At 38.4% G+C, this 16149-nt stretch overlaps 3 protein-coding genes and 1 pseudogene across 4 annotated transcripts; 1 reads left to right on the top strand and 3 right to left on the bottom strand.

Annotated features, from left to right (window-relative positions):
• Window positions 1-614: 614 nt before the first annotated feature.
• LOC106400887 (25S rRNA (cytosine-C(5))-methyltransferase NOP2A-like) lies at window positions 615-4955 on the bottom strand. 2 transcript variants are annotated; one of them, XM_048742863.1, is made up of 17 exons: window positions 4319-4954; window positions 4175-4238; window positions 3959-4092; window positions 3775-3858; window positions 3617-3691; window positions 3472-3543; window positions 3311-3384; window positions 3166-3218; window positions 2980-3064; window positions 2301-2325; window positions 2107-2175; window positions 1954-2028; window positions 1759-1851; window positions 1583-1662; window positions 1389-1488; window positions 982-1259; window positions 615-871 (listed from the first exon to the last, which is right to left on the bottom strand). In XM_048742863.1, the coding sequence occupies exons 1-17, from the start codon at window positions 4877-4879 to the stop codon at window positions 823-825; spliced, it is 1971 nt and encodes a 656-aa protein (XP_048598820.1). In that variant the 5' UTR covers window positions 4880-4954; the 3' UTR covers window positions 615-822. The 2 variants fall into 2 exon arrangements, with proteins under 2 accessions (XP_048598820.1, XP_048598819.1); XM_048742862.1 differs by having other exon boundaries at window positions 1583-1851; window positions 4319-4955.
• Window positions 4956-5280: 325 nt separating this feature from the next.
• Window positions 5281-7155, bottom strand: LOC106397381 (ER membrane protein complex subunit 8/9 homolog). Its single transcript, XM_013837965.3, has 5 exons — window positions 6776-7155; window positions 6345-6491; window positions 6196-6255; window positions 5643-5809; window positions 5281-5550 (listed from the first exon to the last, which is right to left on the bottom strand). Exons 1-5 carry the CDS (start codon window positions 6989-6991, stop codon window positions 5520-5522), a joined length of 621 nt encoding a protein of 206 aa, XP_013693419.1. The 5' UTR covers window positions 6992-7155; the 3' UTR covers window positions 5281-5519.
• A 30-nt stretch (window positions 7156-7185) lies between these two features.
• Window positions 7186-9782, bottom strand: LOC106397598 (nucleotide-sugar uncharacterized transporter 2). The gene is made up of 7 exons (XM_013838215.3): window positions 9354-9782; window positions 8996-9147; window positions 8714-8922; window positions 8527-8620; window positions 8287-8453; window positions 8031-8201; window positions 7186-7741 (listed from the first exon to the last, which is right to left on the bottom strand). The coding sequence occupies exons 1-7, from the start codon at window positions 9430-9432 to the stop codon at window positions 7417-7419; spliced, it is 1197 nt and encodes a 398-aa protein (XP_013693669.1). The 5' UTR covers window positions 9433-9782; the 3' UTR covers window positions 7186-7416.
• A 196-nt stretch (window positions 9783-9978) lies between these two features.
• LOC125579162 lies at window positions 9979-13616 on the top strand (annotated as a pseudogene).
• Window positions 13617-16149: the final 2533 nt, after the last annotated feature.

Below are 16149 nucleotides of genomic sequence, written 5' to 3' on the forward strand. Positions count from 1 at the left end.
TATTAATTAGGGGCGGACATTTCGGTTTAATTACGGGTTTGGTTTGGATTATTTGGGTCTAAAAAAACTTGAACCAAAATCAACTCAAATTAGTATGGTTTGGGTTAATAAAACCAAACCGAACCGAACCATTTTGGTTGATAAAATTTTGAACCAAATGGATTAGACATATACTTTGATTTGGTTTGAATCGATTTGGGTTCGATTGGATCGGTTTGGTTCGGTTTGGTTTTTTCTGCCTACGCCTAATATTAACGCCATGATAAGTTATCGGATAATTTTAATTTCAGCTTAGGCAGCATTTTAAATTCTTAAATATTACTCTTTCCGTTCTAAAATGATTTATATTTTAAAAAAATATTTTGTTTCTAAAAGATCAATATTTTACATTTTCAATGTATGTATTAATGTCAAAGTGTAAATTTCAAAAACAATAATTGTGTTTACTAAATTTTGATTAGTTAAAAATCATAAAAATAGCTAAACATGAAAATTAATATATTTATTATCAAAATTTTACGTATTTTTTTAGGAGTAATTAATACTGTAATATAACTGGTTCGGTATTCCGGTTACGCCGACTAAAGTGTTAGAAAGATGGGGAACTTGGTGACTGGCTCAAGACTCCAACTCAACTTCACTGACTCTTCGTAAACAAAACTTTTGGACATAAAAGATCTTTCCATTGGAGTCTAAGAGAGTGTAGCTCTCTCTGGCTTCTAGTTTTTAATGTTACACAAATAATTCGTGAAATAATAAATGAAAACAACAAGCCAATATATGGCACCTTAAACTTCACCATGATAGATAGTGTTTGTTGAATTATTGCTTCTCCTTCGACTTCTCTCTCATTGCTTTCCTTTTCTCTTCCCTGCACATGTGTTTAATAAAAACATTGTGAAGCAAGAAATCTAAGACAGCCCAAAGCGTTTTCTTCGTTCAGTTAATGGTTTTTGACAAGAGGTGAGAAAACTTTCTTACCTAGCTTGAGAAATCTCCATCCTCATTTCAGTTCTGTTCTTCCTTTGCTTCTTTATTTTAGGTGGATCCTCACCTTTTTTAGATTTTGATTTCTTGCCTTTTTTGCTCTCCTTTGATTTTGCAAGTCCCTCCTTGCTTTCTTTAGTTTTCTTGGGTTTCTCCATCTCTTCCATGGCCTCAGCTTCATCATCATCACTGGGCACATCAGCTTCATCTACAGTTCCTAACGCCTCGTCATCATCTTCTGAAGCTTGTTTCATGTTACTCATTTTCTTTAGCTGTACAAAGAAAAACAAGCGCAAAACATGAAAACTTGTAGATTTATCAATCTCGGTTTATTAAATATAAAACTTAAGAGTAATGACAAAGACACGGTCGATATCATTTACAGGGTTAAAAGTGAGTACCTTTGCAACAAAGAATCCATCCATGTTGTGTACATGAGGATAAAAACGTTTGGTCTTGTTTAAAGATGGATGAAATCGATGTTCTCTAAATCTTACAAATCTGATGAAGACATGGACAAAGATTTCGAAACGTTAACACAGTATCATTGTAAAGTTCCTTTACATATCTCAATAGATGGAACTTTGTACATTACCCGTCTTGGCCGAAGTCGAGTCCAGTTTTAACGAGTTGAACACTCCTCTTTTTGAGAGCATAATCGATGACAGCTTCGTTCTGCGCAATTTTGTTTTCATGCAACATAAAAAAATAAGAGGATGCATAAAGACATAAGGGAGACAAACATGGGCGGGAACATATCAGGACACTAACCTCAGCAACCATAAGTGAACATGTTGAGTACACAATAAATCCACCGGTTTTGGAAGTGGCATCCACCATATCAATAGCAGCAAGTAAAAGTTGCTGCCGGTAAAAAAAGAGAGGTTATATTAGCTTTTCTTTGAGAATGTAAAATTTGTTTGTTCAGATATATTTGACGTTTGCCAAGAGAAGGTACTGTCATACCTTTTGCAAGTGAGCAAATTTCTTAATTTCCTCCAGAGATTTGGAAACTTTAACTGATTCATCTTTCGAAATGACCTGTATGCGTAGCAGAGAAGAGAACATTTAGTTATAAATATCTAGAGCTTAACAGAGACTAAGCTCGAAGTTTCTTACCCCAGTTCCACTGCAAGGTGCATCCAACAGTACTCTATCAACCGACTTCTCACCTAACACCTTGGGTAGCTGAAAGCAACAAGTGTAATAATTCTAGTCTTGTCAGTATGTAGATGTTATGAAGAAGTATCATAAATTCAACGATCTCGACTTTCTATGAAGTTAATGAAATAATAAATGCTCAAGAAGCTAACCTCTCTTCCATCATAGTTACAGACTGTGTTTAAAAAGGCGATCGCCTTTTGCGCAAAGGCGCAAGGCGCAGTAAGGCGACGGTCCCACCGCCATAGACCTTTAAGGCGAGGCTAAGTCCGTAAGGCGCTCGCCATACTGCGCCTTTGGCTTAACTACAATGCGCCTTAAGCGCTTCGAAAGCGTGCTTTGTAGTTTCTATTAAAAACTACTTTCACCAAACCCTTAAAACATCTTGAAAACCATGTAACAACTACTCTGACCAACCCTTTAAAGACCCTTACAACATGAAGCTTAGATTTTTAGTTTTCAAGTTCTCTGTTTTAGTTATTGGATTTTATCAATGAGTATATAGGTGACTGTATTAGTGTGTATATGACTAACTGGTATAGCTGACTATATTAGATTGTACACGACTCTAACTGTCTGAACTACTCTATAACTATCTTTTGTACATAACCATACAGTTATAGTGTGTAGAGCTACCACGTACACATGCTTCTAACCTAGGAAAACTATCAATGCATTTCTAAGTTCCTCTGTAGCTCTATACTACTATTATATGTTTGAATGTGTACTATCTATAAGGCGAGCGCCTTGGACCGCCATGGCGCAAGGCGCATGGCTCCAACCTCATCGCCTTAGAGCGCCATGCGCCTTTTAAAACACAGGTTACAGACTATGGTATTTGTGACGCCCATGCGGTGCAGATTGGCAGTCAACGACTTGAGCCTAGGTACTTTCATCTCGTTCGCAAATATCAAGCCTGGTTACAGCATTTACAAAATTAATCATTATAAACAGTGTTTAATCAGCCTGAATCTGGGGAAAGGGGATAAGAAGCACAAGAAATCAATGAAGACATACCGGTATTTTTCATTAGAGCAGCAACGTATGTAGTTTTACCACCAGGAGCAGCACTGCAACATAAAAAAAAAATGAAACATTCACACAATAAGCGCGAGAACAAAACTCAGATTCGTCCACAATTTAATAGGTGACAGTAACTTACGCTACATCCACAATACGCTCATTCTCTTGAGGGGCAAGGGCCATCACTGGCAAAAACGAACTAGCACCTTGAAGCTACAATTTCAACCAAGTACAGACTTACGCAAACAATTTACATTAACCATTAATGGTGAACAGAGAAGAGAACAGAAGATCACTAACCATGTAGAATCCAGACAAATACTCAGGGGTTGCACCGATTGGCACTTGTGAATCATAAACAACAAGTCCGACCTGCAATTTTTATCACATATTAATGATGGAACATTACTAAAACAGGGTTATGGATGGGTCAAGATTGAATTACTTTTGACCACTTGCTTAGTGGGTCAAGATTGACTCCTCTGTTCAGAAGCACATCAGCAAGATCCCTTCTTCGAGTCTAAAACAAAACAATCATTTCGATCGAACAATAGAGCTCAAAAGTCATAAGCTATAACCAAGCAACACACAAACCAAGTTCACCTTAAGTGTGTTTGTCCGGATAGATGTAGGCCTTTGCTTTTCAAAGGCTTCAACTAATTCCATAAGTTCAACAGGAGGAAACAGCTGCAAGCAAGAGAGATATCCCAACAAAATATCCATAAGTGAAGAGTACTGGGAACAAACATCAAATGAAAGAGATGAGAGAGACTAGAAAGAGAGTAACCTCAAACAAAGCTCCAATAAGAAAACTGTTGTAGCCATAATAAGAAGCAATATCAGATTTGAGCTGTTCAACACAATCTTTCCTGCTGGCTCCATTTGGCCTCAAGACGCTAAAGTTTGACAGAGCTCTAACAACTGAAAAACATAAAAAAAAAAATCAAAACTTTGCAACACCATTCAACAGCAACAAAGAAACAAACTTTGGAAAGTTACTCACTCTCTTTAATTCTACTTTGAAGTAGAGGTAGATCTGGTGGCCCACGAGCCTCTTCTTCAAGTTCCTAAACAATGAAAGACAGGTTCTGTTAGATATTGCCTCATTCCCACAACTAGTGTTGTAATCAAACACAGAGCATTAAACCTCTTCAGTTGGTAACCGAAACGCATCGTCTCCAGCTTCCTTGTTGAAATCAAGGAGCTCAGCCTTAGCGTCTTCCTCCTCCTTTGCTTCTTCCTCATCAATAAGTTTAGACTCCTTCTCAATATCGCCTTCGTCGGAGTCAGAATCCGAACCCGAACCCGAATCCGAATGCTCCTCTTCATCGCCGCTACCTTCCAGAAAGTCATCACCCAAGAGCTCCTCACCGTCGTCGTCGTTCTCTTCTCCATCGTCATCGGAGAAAAACCCGGAAGAGCCTAACCCTTCTTCCTCTCCATCATCAGATTCTACATCGGTAGAGGCTGCTGCATCATCGGAAACTTCTTCGTCGTCGTCTTCGCTAGGATCTTCCTCCACGACGACTTCCTTCTTCTGCTTCTTCAGCGGAGGTGTCTTCTGGGACTTGGCTCCTCCCTTCTTCAACGCCAGAGCTTGGGGCTTCTCCGCCTTCCTCTTCAACGCCAGGGCTTGGGGCTTCTCCGCTCTCTTCAACGGAGGGGTTTGAGATTTCGCCACCCTCTTCTTGCTACGAGTGAGAACCATCGCACAAAAATTAGGGTTTGGGTTTTTCTCGCGGCGAGGGTTTAACACACAGGTAGGTGATGAATTTTGGAGTAGCAGCAACTAGCACCCCATATATTGTTTTTGTGTTTACGGCATATATTAATGGGCCTTGATCCAGATAATATTAGGCCCAATTGTAATAATGTTAGCTCGGAGGTTGGGGTTTGGAGTTGCCAAGGCTGTGCATTACTCTGGTCATGGACCACCGTTGGGGTTGTGTTCAAGTTCAACTACTACATCTTCAGGATTTTTAAAAGTTGGTGGCCAAAAGGATTAATGTTGATAATATGGTTAAGCTATGCAGGCAATGTAAAGCACTAGATTTGATTTCATGTTCTATTAGATTTAATTATGTACTTCGTATGTTTAAGTACAACAGCTAACAAAGCAGAGCTTTCATTCCAAGTTTCCAACTATATAACCAAAAGTGGAACAACCAAATAGAAAAAAACTGGATCACGAGAACAAGACTCAAAAGACATCATTCAAGTGATAAACTCGTGTTTAAGATATAAAATTGTAAACAAGGGTCTCTTGAGAACTTTTTTGTTTTTGTTTCTCAACTGAAGATGGAAGCAAAACTCTAATTAACTAACATCGCATCGCATACCCGTCGTCTTCAGTTGAAAAGTCCAGGGTTTAACCAGTCCCTGCCATTAAAGTGAAATATATGTGAGATGTTAACATCGTGTACACAAAAGGTTGTAGCTTTTTCTTTCCTCGGTTTGTGTATCTAACTTACTTGGTGATATCATCCAGATGATCATCAACATCAGTGACGTCCTTCCATTTCTCAGATGAAATGTAATCTGACAAAACTACATTGGCCGAAGGCTCTTTCAAGAGTAGCTTGCTTCCTCCATCTGTTCCAACCACTCTCCAGTTCTTGGATCCGTCTTTCACACAAAGCTAGCATGTAATATATGGACAAAAGTATTACTACAAATTGAAAAAGTGACCTAGTAACTGCAGCAAAAGTAAATTCCATCAAGCAGAAGGTAGCAAAAGAAAAGGGACAACACGAGTTTGATGTCAAGAAGGTTGCTAGCTCAATTCAAGTAGATAGTCTGGATATGTTAGTCAACTAGTATCGTCATTTTTTATATCTTAACGTTGACAGTATAGGTTTAGGATGCAGTCAAACTAAAAATCAATGCAACGATGAGATGAGAGCCGGACTACCAATAAGTTGTTAGCAAATACTTAAAAATCGACCTTCTCAGTTTTTCAATATTCTATTTCTCTCTTAAGCTAATGGTAATAAGTCTATCGACAGTGTATTTTTAAATACCAACCTGCATCACAGGGCTTCGATCTTTACCCTTTGATAAGGCTTCAAGCTTTTTGTTGTTCAACTACAAAACAGCATAATAAAATGGCTACTTTAGTTAGTGATTCAAGTAGAAACTGCTGCAGTTAGAATGTAAAGGGACAAGAAATTCACCAAGAGAATAGGTGCAGGAGGGAAATAGCGAGAGATGTGATCACCAATGTTCTTAGCCACACCACAGAGCTCTACATCATCGAACCTCTCGTTGGCGTGAAAGTAGCCAACAATACTCAAACCTTGAGCCACGTAATGCTCCTCTATCTAAAACACATCCCAAACAGCAAACATATACACATCTCTCAAACACAGATACAGAAACAGTGTTGTGCTTCTCGTTAAACCCAAACAATCCAAGATCTAAAACTTTTCTATGTTAAAATAGAAACAAGACTGACAATCCAAGTAACAGACATAACAGCAAGAGTGAAACTAATAATAACAAATGCAGCTACTGTTTCATTTAGTAATTAGATATCCAAACTCAATTTTTTTTTTCAATAGTTCAATTGCAAAGCCGATTCAAATCATAAGAAGAAGATGGTGACCATGATGAGGGAGATCTCGAGAGGAGGAAGGAGGGCGAGGTTAGAGTGAAAGAGCGGCACTGAATCGGAGATCTCCACGACTCCTTCGTCCTTAGGGCTGATTCGACCGACGAGGACTCCGTTGACCGCCGCCGTCTTGTGACGCAGCGAGTGGAGAACGAGTTTGATGTAAGCGTTCTGTGAGATCTCATACTTCAATTCCCCGTTACTTCCCATAGTTAACTCGATCCCAGACTCAGTCCTTCAAATCCCACTCGCGGCGATTGGATTACTGGAAGAGACCACGTTCTGAGATCAACTTCGTTTGTTAGCGATAGTGGAACTTGATCGGATCCGCACAAAACCGGGTCTGGGTCCCCTCGAACCGGATTTACCCAACTTTCTTAAATTTTCAATTAAGTTTTTTAAAATGATAGAAAAGGTCAGAAAGTTTATTTCAATAAGATTACTGAGTTAGGGAACTTTCAAAATAAGCACCCTCTATTTCATTATTGTGAACATATACCCCCCAATCAAATCTTCATATTTTGATCTGTATTTGATTATTTACTATAATTCAATTAGATAGCAAAATTAATATGCTGGAACTTCAAATCGAATTTTACAAGCTAAACCCTGAACTTCTAAAAAAGGAACATAATCTATACGATATTTGCAGTTGTCGTCTTCGAGAGATCTAGCTCAACAGAAAGTAGGGCTACTCCGCTCTCTCTTCCCACGTCGTCACTGTCGGCTTTAGGTTTCGAAACGGCTGTGTTTTGCTTCGGAAGCAGCTTGCTCGAGCTGTAGTCGATTGATTTCCCCGGAAGATTTAGCCACGTGTATACAGACATGCCGGCAAGAGCTGCAACAGCGCCGCAAATGCTTATGAATCCGGGGTCAGAGCCAAAGATAACGTAGCCTCCAAGCAAGATAACACATGTCTTGAATTGCCCTAATACTACATGGGACGTTGCCGAGGTTGCCCTGTTACAAATAAAACCAACTTAGCCTACAAGAGTACTACAGAGGTAGAGGCATATAAACTTAATTTAGCTAAACCAAAGTTTAATAAATTGGAACATAATTGATGTTTTAGCACCGGTTCACAACTTTTAGGCTCATCCCTTCCGGTTTAGGTAAGGACTATGAACCGGTTTAGGTTCATTAGGTTTTTGTGCTCTGTTCATAAATGATGATGACGGCAAAATGAAGCACAGGCAAACTATTAAACTCAAGTTTATCTTTATAGCTAAGCAACGAACAAAAGACTAACCCGAGAGCGAGTGCACCAGACCACTGGAGAAGAAAGCCAAGAAGGGCCGAGACGAGGATCGCAGAAGAGTTACCCCAATCCCATTTGAACAGCAAAACTCCAGGTGGGTCAAGCCATGGCATGAGAGCCAATAAGAAGAAGACTGTAAACGGCGTCGTCTTCCACATCAATCTACGTACATTCAACAAAAAAAAAAGTGTATTTATCTTTTAAGACACTTACACCTCAAGTAAAGCAAAAGGGGAGAGATTCTTACGCTAAGGCAGTCCAGTTAGCTTGTTGTTGAAGATTAGACCAGAGGATCTTATTGATGGCACTTGGGATAATCCAAGCAACAGCAACCAATGCACCGAACAAATTGAATTCTAGATCGGTTACTGTCGCGATGGCCACGCCTAGAGACACTACAGCTAATGCCATAACCTGTGAGAGAGAAAACAGAGTAAGCACCCAAAAGAAAACCATGTAATGACATCATAAAAGTTCAAGCGAAAACCTTTGTGGAAGAAATGGTTTTCTTGAAGAGAACAAACTCTGCAAGGACAATGGTTGGTGTCACAGCGATCTTAGCCATCTGGTAGAATCCAACACTGGACGGACAAAAACAAAAGCTTTCAAGTATCAGATAAAGGGAGAAAACAGAGCTTTAGATCAATCAAAAGATCAAGTCTTGAGGAATGAACCTGTTGTGTTTGAGGCTGGTATTGGCGAGACCAGAAGCAAAGGCCATGACAGCTCCAAGAGAGAAAAGAGAGGAGAAAGGTGTGGTCTTTGATGGAGGAGACATAGGAAGCAACGAGAGAGATTTGAAGAAAGCTAGAAGAATCCAAGCAACGGCATAGTGAATGAGCGTTAGAAAGATTGGGAAATTGAATCCAACTCTTCCCATCACCTGCAAACACACAAAGTTTAATAATAACACATAGACACAGGAAGAATTTCAGATTCAAAGAAGTGAGCTTTACAAGCTTATTGGCGAGGATGATTCCAACAGCAACAACGAAATTAAAAGACATGGCAACAACAGGGCCGCAGAATCTCTGTTGTTGTCGTTTAGCTCCTTCTGATGTTTTGAGCTCATTGTATAAAGAGCTTCTGAGTTCTTCCAGAGCTCGTCCTACAAAGAGAATATATAAACAGATCCAAAAGGTGATTCATTTTCTTGAGAAGCAATTCATCTAACAGGTGATCAACATTAAATTCTCAGATCATTTAATGTGAGGAGGATAAAGCATCATTTTTTCAATCTCTGAATTTCAGAAAAAATGTAAAATAAAAAGAAAGCAAATAAAAAATGGAAGATGATGATGATGAGTGATTCACCTGCTTCTGCAGCATCACTGTCTTTCCTTTTGAGAAATTTCCTTGCATCTTTTCCAAACAAGGAATCAACCAGACCCATCACACGCAAATATATTAAAAAAAAATGATCAATCAATCAATCTCCGATTATTTCAATCCTTCTTATGAGAAACCCAGATCACATTTTCCATATTTTGATTGCAGAGAATGAAAAACTCTGACGTTAGATCGAAAGAGAGATATTTGGATTCAATGTGATTGGTATGATTGTGTTCGGCTGAGGCAAGCGCCCTTATAGAGAGAGAGAAAGATGGAGAGAGAGATAGCAGTTGCTTCAATACGCAGTTTCATTTAGCGTATCTTTCTAATTTTTTGAAAAATTATTTCATCTCGAAAACTAAGAAAAATAAGGGAATTTTCAGGGACGTTTGTTTCCCTTTTCGAGAAATTTGTCCACTTTGTGTGTTGCCACGTGTCGGATTGATGTACGTTCATTTGTTACCTCGTTTATCAGAATTATTCTTCAGCTTGGTACGAGGTTTTTATCTTTCAATAGTATTGTTTTATGAGAATCCACATGCGATTACATTCGAAATTTTAATGGTCATTTCAATTTATCAGAACTTTTTTTCTTTTAATCAGAACTCTTTCTAGCCAATAAAACTAAAAATATATTTAGGTGTCTTGTATAGTTTAATATTTATTTTTTGACATTATTACCGATTTGATTACGAACATATCATGACATATTAGCTACTGTTCGTTGAACTAACTATATTTGGATACGTTGTAGTGTTTTCAGATAGCAAAATATTTGTTGAAGTCAAGGTTTCTAAATGTCAAGCAGTAAAGAGAACCTCTAAAATTTCCATAATTAAAAATAAATAAGTTGTACCGTTAAAATTTCCTTTTTCTTTAAAGTTGAGGGTTAGTTACGTTATCCAAAAAAAGAAGAAGATTGTATTAGGTGTTTATTAAACGTATAGCATAAGGATGTGTGTGTTTATGATAAGATGATGCAATTTTGATACTTAATTCCAAGTCTTAAAATGAATAAAAATTGACTTCACATCGACGTTTGGCCCCTTGAAATCGAGAAGCTTTAATTCCAAGATTTCTAAGTCTCAACAAACTCTTGGAGGCAGGCCCCTACGTACTAATAGTCTAATAATAAAACAAAAAGATACATCTCCACGTCACCATCTCTACATAGTTTAACTACATAAAAATAGTAATAGAGCGTGTGTGTTATAACTTGTGGATCCACCACTTAACTACATTTTTTTATTAAGTACGATTAAAACGTAACACCGATATGTTTAGGAGTAGGACCTCGGTTGTGTTTGGTTGACAAAAGCAATCCTTCCTTTCATGTGAAAGTTTATCTGAACGGCCAGCCTACTACTTAAGCCCTTTTTTAATTGATCCAAATCTAAAATCCACCAATTTGTTAGTGGTGGGTTTACCTTCCATATGATATATAAGCTGGTAAGAAAATCCAGAATGTGGATCATCAATTATCATAACATAAGGATAATGCATAGTATAGTGATACTCGTTGTTACATGTAAATACAATTGTTGAGATCTTCATCTTTTAGAAGATATCATGTCACTATACCACTATAAGTCTAAAACTAGGGCTGGACATGTTTACTCGTCAATCAGCTTATATTCATTATTTGTCTCATACCCATTTTGAATAATCAAATGCATAGTATAGTGTCAAGTCCAATAAATGTCGATAAATATAACTATTTACAGTTATTTGTCATTTAACAAGTATCATTATATTTTTTTTATTTTTTTTATTGTTACTTGTTTACATATGAAAATAACACACTACATAGAGTTTCTCTTAAAAAGTGAAGGTTGTTGTTTTGTATATATGACTATTTCCTCCTGCTGCTATGCATGATGCATTTTCCCTTTGGCATCTTTGACTTGTTTATTTAAATAAAATAAAATAAAAACAGTAGGAAATGGAAAACGTAACTTGTGAAAGTCAACGAGAGAATTTTGGCAAAAAGAATATACAAAACTAAAGACCATATAGTTTAGGGACCTCTAGTTTATTCGATGGGAAACTTGGTGAGCAAGTTGCTTCCCCTATATCCTCAATTAGGGCTTCCTGCTATCTCTTTTTCTTCGAAGAACATTCATTATTCTGGATAATATATTCATGTCTCTGCTTCTCAGCCAGCCCTCGAAGCTCTGCTTCTTTGAGAAACCTGTATGTGTAAGATCTTCTCCAATTCACTGTAACGGCTTCATATCTTCTTGCTTGCCGCAGACTCCTCCTTGTGTCATCATGTACGTAGATCCCTGTGGAAATGATATGGGAAAACTGGTGATTAGGAGGGCCGGTGACAGCACTCCTCTGGAAAAGAAGTTGCCCACAAACGAAATGGGAACGATATATCATCCAATGGATGGCTAACTACTTTGAATGATGGCGTGATGGGTTTCCGAGACATTGATTTAAACCCAAAACGTATATCTCTGCCTCCTCTTGTGACTCTTCCTCATTGCCAAATCCAAATGGTCACCAACGTAGCAATGTCCTCATCGTCACCCGAGAAAGAGGATTGTATTGTGGCTGTCAAGTTCTTGGGACCTCAGCTCAGCTTTTTCAGACCCAACTCAGAGTGGATCGACGTCAGAATCCAAAACCCTAGCTTCTTCTCCTCCCATGTAATTTATTCCAAGAAAGATGATCTGTTTCGCATTCCTGGATCTGGTGGCCACCTCATCGCATCATGGAATCTCCACAAAAATGGCGACAAGCCAAGTTTCAGAGGTTGCGGTTCAGAAAGATTCCCTTCATGAGCACGGCCAACAAAACGCTTCTGGATACGTGCTGTAAGAGCGAGCACTTGGTGGAGTCAAGAACCACCGATGAAACTTTCATGGTTAAGTTGTACAAAAAGACCATGTACGGTACTGCTGCGAAGATTAAAACAGAAGCTGTAATGGTATTCATGCTAGATGACAAAGGAAACGCTGTTTACACTCAAGACATCGGAGATCTCTGCATTTTCATCACAAAGTCTGAACATTTCTGTCGTCTCCCATCTAGCTCTTTTCCTGACATGTATCCTAGCCACGTCATAGTCTTGGATGTCAACGAAACTGCAAGTTTCAATCTTGTTGACCAAAAGTGGAATGGTTGACTAGTAGTTTGGAATTTGAGTTTGTCTCTCGAGTCTGTCTTTTTCTTATAACATCAAATTTTTTTTTTCATATTCCCTGTGAGATTGATATGCATTTTGTCTTTGAAATATCACATCTTGTCCGTGCAATCACATTTGATATTAAAAAAAAATTGAATATATCACACAAAATAACTTGTTACCGGTGAGTTCTATACATAAGACATGGTTATGTATAAATAACTACAGATAACATAATTTGTTATGTATATACAAATATATTGATCCATCATCCAGAATAGTGATTATCTACGATCACTAAAAAACTGTCTTTTGTGTGTTTACTCTCAGTGAATTATCTCTTCGTTTCATTTCCCTTTTCTCACAATAGAATCAGTTTCCACAAGTGTACATCATGTATCTATTTTTATAACCAATGGAATTAAAGAGTATATAAAGACTGATATTAGTTATAAAAAATTCATGTTACTCTTTACATAAAAAAAGCTAATGGAATTGATCACTATTAATTAAAACAACAACAGAAACAGAATATGATTCTAGATCTGCCTTAATTCATTTGCATACCATCCGCTAAACTCTTATATGCTAAAATCCAAAAAATAATCAGATTCAAAACTCTACTCTTATCAAATCAAACTCTTCCCACTCTCACAAACTCCAGTGTCCATCATCATCTGTTTTTCAGTTGAAGTGCTCAAGACACTATTAGATGCGCCACCAAGAGAAACCCCAAAAAAGTTTCTTCAACCCACTAGAGAAATCCAAGTAAGATTCTTCAACTCCTTCATAGATGGTGATGGCTTGGTAAAAGGACTTTCTGCTGTTGAGTTGAAGAAACCTTTTGTGGTTTCTCTGGTGGAACATTGAAACTTCAACTGGAAAAACAGATCATGATGACTTGATAAAGAACGCTTGGATTTGTGAGAGTGGTGGTTTTATAAAAATAGATTTCTAGTTTATAGAAAGCCACAGTTTCAAACACGTCATAACCATCATGTCATTAAGAAAAATTAGCATGAGACTCGACTTACAAAACCATTGAGACATAAAAAGAGTACATAAATCTTACCTTTGCATCCAAAGTCCAACTTCCAAACCAAACTCTCGGAAACCGCTACCAACTTCTAAACTTAATGATGAGGCTGCGGTGGTAGCGGTTTCCGAGAGTTTGGTTTGGAAGTTGGACTTTGGATGCAAAGGTAAAATTTATGTACTCTTTTTATATCTCAATGGTTTTGTAAGTTGAGTCTCATGCTAATTTTTCTTGGCAGCTACTCTATTGGTAGATTTTAGAAGTTGGTAGCGGTTTCGAACAAGGGTTGAGTCTCATGCTAATTTTTCTTGGCAGCTACTCTATTGGTAAAACAACCCTTGTTCGAAACTACGCTAGGCGTAACGCGTGCAGTCGATCCGGATCTAGCGCCGAATCACTTATTCAGAAATTATATGGGGATTAATCGGAGCCTAGTTTTTGAACTATTGTAGCCATATTTTTGGGAATATACATGTTACATTTTAATGAATGTTTAAATATGTTATGTGGTGTACTGTTTTTGGAGTTCTTTCTTTCCTTGAGGTATTGGGTTCAAACAACACAGTGTAATTTTTTGAGAATTTTTTCATTTAAACATAAATAAAGGGTAAAATAGATATTTTCCACCATCATCTTCTCGAAACTTATCTCTGTTATTATTTTTAAGCCGTCAACCATTTTTTTGCATGAAGCATGTTTCAGTTTCTTTTGATATTTTGCACAATTGATTAACGCTCTCTCTACTAAAACACATCAATCCAACTATTTGATGAACTTATTACAGTTAATTACATTTAACCAACGGTCCTAATACAAACCATGAAACCGGAAGCAATGAATAACGGAGATACGGAGAGATTGCTGTTGATGGGACCACTGCTTGGAAACGAAGACCGAGACGGCACCAGCCGAGGAGAGAAAGGAGCATATGTAAAATAATTTAGATTTCAACTACTCGGTTTTAGACAATTAAACGCTGCGTTATCTTATTCTACGCTATACACATGGATTAGGTGGGTTACTGTACAAAGCAACCGAATTGATGATAATCGCCACGCTCATCAAACAAACGAGTAGCGCTTAAGCGGCCGCAAAATCGGTAACGCGGCCGCATTTTCGAACAGGTTTACAACAATTGCTAAGATCCCCAAAGATGGAAGTTCAAACTAGTAACGATGAATAATAGGTTTACATTCATATCTCAAAATGGCTTCCATTTTTATGAATTTCCCTCTTATATCTCGCATCAAAATTGGCCAAAACTTCGATCTCCTCTCGGCGGCTTCGCTGTTCGCGAGGCGTCGTCTCTGCTCTGCCGGTTTGATATTGTTCCGGTGGACTCCCCTTTCAAACTCCAACTTCGATCTTACCTTTTAATTCTTCAATCTCCTTCAATGGCATCTTCTCTCCTACCCCAAGATCTAATTGTAAAACCTGACAATGGCTTAATGTTCACCATACTCCGCCGTTCTTCTTCAACTGGTTCTCTGCAAGTACCAGCTTCTTCAATTTGTTTTGATGGGTTTGTTGCTACTGCCGTAAAATCTCCATCAGACCAAAACTCAGGCCAAAACCCTGCTGTTAAGGGTTTTGTCGGATCAGAGCCTCCAAAGATTGATTCTAGTGTGCCTCAAGTTGAGAACTACAAAGATGCAGGAGGAGAAGATGTTAATGAAGACTCTACTGCCACAGTAGCTCCTGTTGATTCAGTTATCGTGCAAAACCTAGTCACTGTTGAGGGTTCTTCTACTACAGAAACTATTCAGAAATCTGATGTAGCCTCTTCCCCTTCTCTCGGAGCCTGGGAAAAACCTTTAAGGATTTATCTATCCTCTCCATCAGCGGTAGATGTTCTGCATGAAGCTGGATCAAATCTTCTTCAGGAACTATCATCCCCGTCTCACTGGCCTTCTCTCTCTGATGGCCAGCATCGCTCTGCAAAAAATCATACTAGAGCTCCACAATTGACAAACAGAGTTACTAACAAAGCTCTGGTCAAGCCAAAGCTACCTGCTCCTGAAGTAAAGGAAGATGGAAATCTTCGATTTCCTTGGGCCGCGAAGATGAATCCGTCTACCAGGAATCTCTACAGAACAACATCTCCCTCATACTTGGAAGATGGTACTCCAATGGTAACAATCCCGAGCAAACTTCTCCTTCATGGTCCTGAAAATCAGAAAGAGTACATTATTGGACAGTTTCATCGCTGTTCCATTCCGTCAGGTGGGCTCGTTCATGCCGTAGTTAATAGGATTTGGGGTAAGAAATGCAGAATCTTTTCTAGGAAACTAGGTGGATCTTCTTTTTTATTCCACATTCCAGATGAATCTACGCGTTCTTGGATTCTTCAGAGGGGATTATGGCATGTGGATGACTGCTTGATGTTTGTAGCTCCTTGGAGTCCTGCAGCTTCATTATCTCTTCCTGAACTTTCCACAATTCCAGTTTGGGTAACTCTAAACAATATCCCCAGCAGGTTATACTCTATTACAGGAATAAGCCGAATTGCTTCTGCCCTGGGAGCTCCAATGCTGACAAACAAGCCTAGACTTGATCCTACACTCATGGGTGAGGCCAAAATCTTGGTGGAAGTCGAATTGGACAAACAA

This window comes from Brassica napus, chromosome A10 (genome assembly GCF_020379485.1).
Source record: "Brassica napus cultivar Da-Ae chromosome A10, Da-Ae, whole genome shotgun sequence".
NCBI classification, from domain to species: Eukaryota; Viridiplantae; Streptophyta; class Magnoliopsida; order Brassicales; family Brassicaceae; genus Brassica; species Brassica napus.

Coding starts and splice junctions, on each gene's coding strand:
- LOC106397598 (XM_013838215.3), bottom strand. CDS start 9,432: ATGGGTCTGGTTGATTCCTTGTTTGGAAAAGATGCAAGGAAATTTCTC. Junction 8,923..8,995: donor TCATCCTCGCCAATAAGCTT/GTAAAGCTCACT, acceptor GTGTGTTTGCAG/GTGATGGGAAGAGTTGGATT. Junction 8,621..8,713: donor ACCAGCCTCAAACACAACAG/GTTCATTCCTCA, acceptor TTGTCCGTCCAG/TGTTGGATTCTACCAGATGG.
- LOC106397381 (XM_013837965.3), bottom strand. CDS start 6,991: ATGGGAAGTAACGGGGAATTGAAGTATGAGATCTCACAGAACGCTTAC. Junction 6,492..6,775: donor TCGAGATCTCCCTCATCATG/GTCACCATCTTC, acceptor GATGTGTTTTAG/ATAGAGGAGCATTACGTGGC. Junction 5,810..6,195: donor ATCGAAGCCCTGTGATGCAG/GTTGGTATTTAA, acceptor ATTACATGCTAG/CTTTGTGTGAAAGACGGATC.
- LOC106400887 (XM_048742862.1), bottom strand. CDS start 4,879: ATGGTTCTCACTCGTAGCAAGAAGAGGGTGGCGAAATCTCAAACCCCT. Junction 4,093..4,174: donor TCAAAGTAGAATTAAAGAGA/GTGAGTAACTTT, acceptor TATGTTTTTCAG/TTGTTAGAGCTCTGTCAAAC. Junction 1,852..1,953: donor AATTTGCTCACTTGCAAAAG/GTATGACAGTAC, acceptor TTTTACCGGCAG/CAACTTTTACTTGCTGCTAT.